Below are 3,024 nucleotides of genomic sequence, written 5' to 3'. Positions count from 1 at the left end.
GCGTGTGTCTACATTAAATTTATTAAATACATTTTGCTATATTCAGTGGCCATTGGTGGAACTAATAACTAACTGTGCGAAGGCGTTTGGAACTAATTAACTGCCTCTAGGTGGACGTTATGGCAAAGGTCTAACTTAACGCTCACTTTTCTGGGGGCGTAATAGGCTTATAACATGGCGGTTTCGAAAAAAATTTATTTGTGTAATGTCGAGATCAATAACAATAATTCTCATTTTATTATTTTATTAAATATTTCTTGAAAAATAAAAACTAATTTTTGAATACACCTATTAGATAAAGAATTATTTTTGCGAAGATATTAAAAAAATAATATATTGACAATAAACAAAAAATAATCATCTATGGCGGAACAAAGGGAAAAAATACAAAATTATCATAATTAAAAAAACAACATATAATAAACGCAAACAAGGTTATAATTTGCAGAGGTTTTTAGAAATTTCCCCTTTTTAGAGCATCCTTTGTAAAGTAGCCTGAATAATAACAATAATTGAAGTATGTACATTTTTCCGAGAAACTAAAAAAATGAAATGATCTATCTATCTATTATAGTTTGGGAGACATGGACTTGAGAAATCATTTTTTTACTGAAAAATTTGCCAGCATTTTTTTTATTTTGGTTTTTGTAAATTAGCTTATTTCCTGTGCATTTGTAGATGAAAGGTAAACTTACTAAAATTAAAGTAAACGTATAATCGAAAAATTTTAAAAAGCTCAGGTAAAAGCTTTTTGGGTTGAAGTCACTCGAGACACACCGACCTAAGAAGTTTATTTCAAATTCGAAAACATAATAAATTATTTGCGCTAGCTTTACTTGTTTGTTCGCTCCGCGTATAACGAACATCATCATAAGAGCCGCCACGAAGATGATAGCCACTTATTAAAATATATAGCTTGTCAAATCGGAGTAATTAGCAAATTTTAAATGACCTTGAAGTACATGAAATGAAAAAATGGGCGCTCTTATCAAATAAATCGACCATTAACTTTTAAATATAGCGATTAAAAAAAGGAATGCAAATTCTCAATTGAATACAATTTAACATAATTAAAGAGAATTAAAAAAATGTTTAGCATTTAAAAGAAGTAAAAAGATTTCAGAAGTCCCATGACATCTTCATTTATAAATTGTTTAACATCAGACAAAATATAAAATGGTTAAGGGCATTTGACACAGCTAAATACCTATATTGCCGACCTCACTTTATCAGTTCACTGAATGTTTTTTGGAACCTAAGAACTTTTTTTGGAAATAAAATATCAAGCTGAAACTTTGGGAAATGCAAGACCGAAAGAAAATTACGTTAAAGTACAAAGCTTAATAATAAAAGATATAAAAAAATATATTTCAACAATCAATTCCAACGACATCATCCGGTAACGTTGTACACGAAAATCCGAAACCTGGCGGCCACTAGACGAGGCTCTAGAGCGTTCGTATTTTCATGTACAACGTTACCGGCTGATGCCGTTGGAATTGATTGTATGAAATATATTTTTTTACATCTTTTATTATTAAGCTTTGTACTTGAACGTAGTTTTCTTTCGGTTCTTGCATTTCTCAAAGTTTGAGACCGATATTTTATGTATAAAAAGAGTTCGAACGTTCAAAAAATGTCGAGGTTCAGAAAAAAGATGAAATCATTTTCAGTAAAGTTCCTACCAAAAGGCAGTACCTAAACGTACTTTATTGTACTCTAATACATTTCCCAAAGTTTCAGCTCAATATTTTATTTACAAAAAGAGTTCTTAGGTTCAAAAAAATATTCAGTGAGCTGATAAAGTGAGGTCGATAATATAGGTATTTGGCTGTGTCATATGCCCTTAAACTTTGAAATATTTATTTGAAATTAGACCGTTTTTAAATTCTTAATTAAATGAAAATATTAATAAATCGATTGAACAAAATATGTTTCTCAAAATCGTAACATTGCTCGAAATAATATCTTTTTTGCTTTTAATATTTATTAGGGTCACGACACGACGGCAGCTGGGATAAACTGGACGCTTTTTAATTTGGGAAACAATCTCGATATTCAGGATAAGGTTCATGAAGAACTGGATGATGTTTTTGGAGATTCAGAAAAACCAGCATCGATGAAAGAAATTACAGAACTGAAATATCTCGACAGAGTGATTAAAGAAAACCTCAGATTGAATCCCTCCGTTCCTGGAATTGGAAGAAGATTAACTGAAGATATTATATTAGGTACAGGAGTCAGTCCAAATTATATTTTAATGCAGTATAATAAACGATGATTTAAAATTCTTTGAATTGAAAAAACACTCTTTTTTAGACGGATACTTTATCCCTAAAGGGTGCAACATAAACTTATCAATCATGAGTTTACATCGAGATCCAGAAGTGTGGAATGATCCTCTAAAATTTGATCCGGATAGATTTCTGCCAGAAAATTGCATAGGTCGGCATCCTTATGCTTACGTTCCTTTTAGTGCTGGACCCCGAAACTGTATAGGGCAAAAATTTGCAATGGCGGAACAAAAAATTGTTCTCACATCAATTTTAAGAAAATGGAGAGTCAAAAGTGCAAAATCTCAAGAAGAAATGAAATTAAGATCCACTTTTATCTTGAGGCCACACGAGGGCAACCCTATGTATTTTACTCGGAAATGATATAGAAAATCTTGTATTACTGCTTCATTATATATCAAAAATGTAATTTAGTTTTCATTAAAGTTATTCAAATTTGAGAACATACTTTTTTCTAATAGACTTTTTCTATCAACCTTAAGCTTCTAGAATTAATTTGATAAAAAATACACAAGACATTAAAATTCCTTCTATATATAATTATAAAGCTTTCGAAAATTGTTTTCGTGAACATTAATGATTGATTATTCCTCTTTTGTTCTTTCTGAATTGTAGTTGAATCGTTCGGATTTAATAGCTTGTAATCGTGACCTCGTTCCTGTAATCGTGACATGATAATATTAATTGACAATTGCTGACTCTGACCAAGTTACTTTTTTAAGTACCACCA

General features: G+C 30.5%; 1 protein-coding gene across 1 annotated transcript; it reads left to right on the top strand.

The window, feature by feature from the left end:
* Nucleotides 1-1,975: 1,975 nt before the first annotated feature.
* On the top strand, nucleotides 1,976-2,741 carry LOC117176330 (cytochrome P450 4C1-like). Its single transcript, XM_033366569.1, has 2 exons — nucleotides 1,976-2,231; nucleotides 2,320-2,741. Exons 1-2 carry the CDS (start codon nucleotides 2,120-2,122, stop codon nucleotides 2,655-2,657), a joined length of 450 nt encoding a protein of 149 aa, XP_033222460.1. The 5' UTR covers nucleotides 1,976-2,119; the 3' UTR covers nucleotides 2,658-2,741.
* Nucleotides 2,742-3,024: the final 283 nt, after the last annotated feature.

Source organism: Belonocnema kinseyi, chromosome 7 (genome assembly GCF_010883055.1).
Source record: "Belonocnema kinseyi isolate 2016_QV_RU_SX_M_011 chromosome 7, B_treatae_v1, whole genome shotgun sequence".
In the NCBI taxonomy this organism is placed as follows: Eukaryota; Metazoa; Arthropoda; class Insecta; order Hymenoptera; family Cynipidae; genus Belonocnema; species Belonocnema kinseyi.
The sequence above is the reverse complement of the archived record's forward strand: the minus strand, read 5'-3'. Positions and strand labels throughout refer to the sequence as shown.

What these genes read in the sequence shown, in the direction of transcription:
- LOC117176330 (XM_033366569.1), top strand. Translation starts at nt 2,120, where the DNA reads ATGAAAGAAATTACAGAACTGAAATATCTCGACAGAGTGATTAAAGAA. An exon ending in AACTGAAGATATTATATTAG is followed by an intron (nt 2,232 to 2,319) that starts GTACAGGAGTCA and finishes ACTCTTTTTTAG; the next exon opens with ACGGATACTTTATCCCTAAA.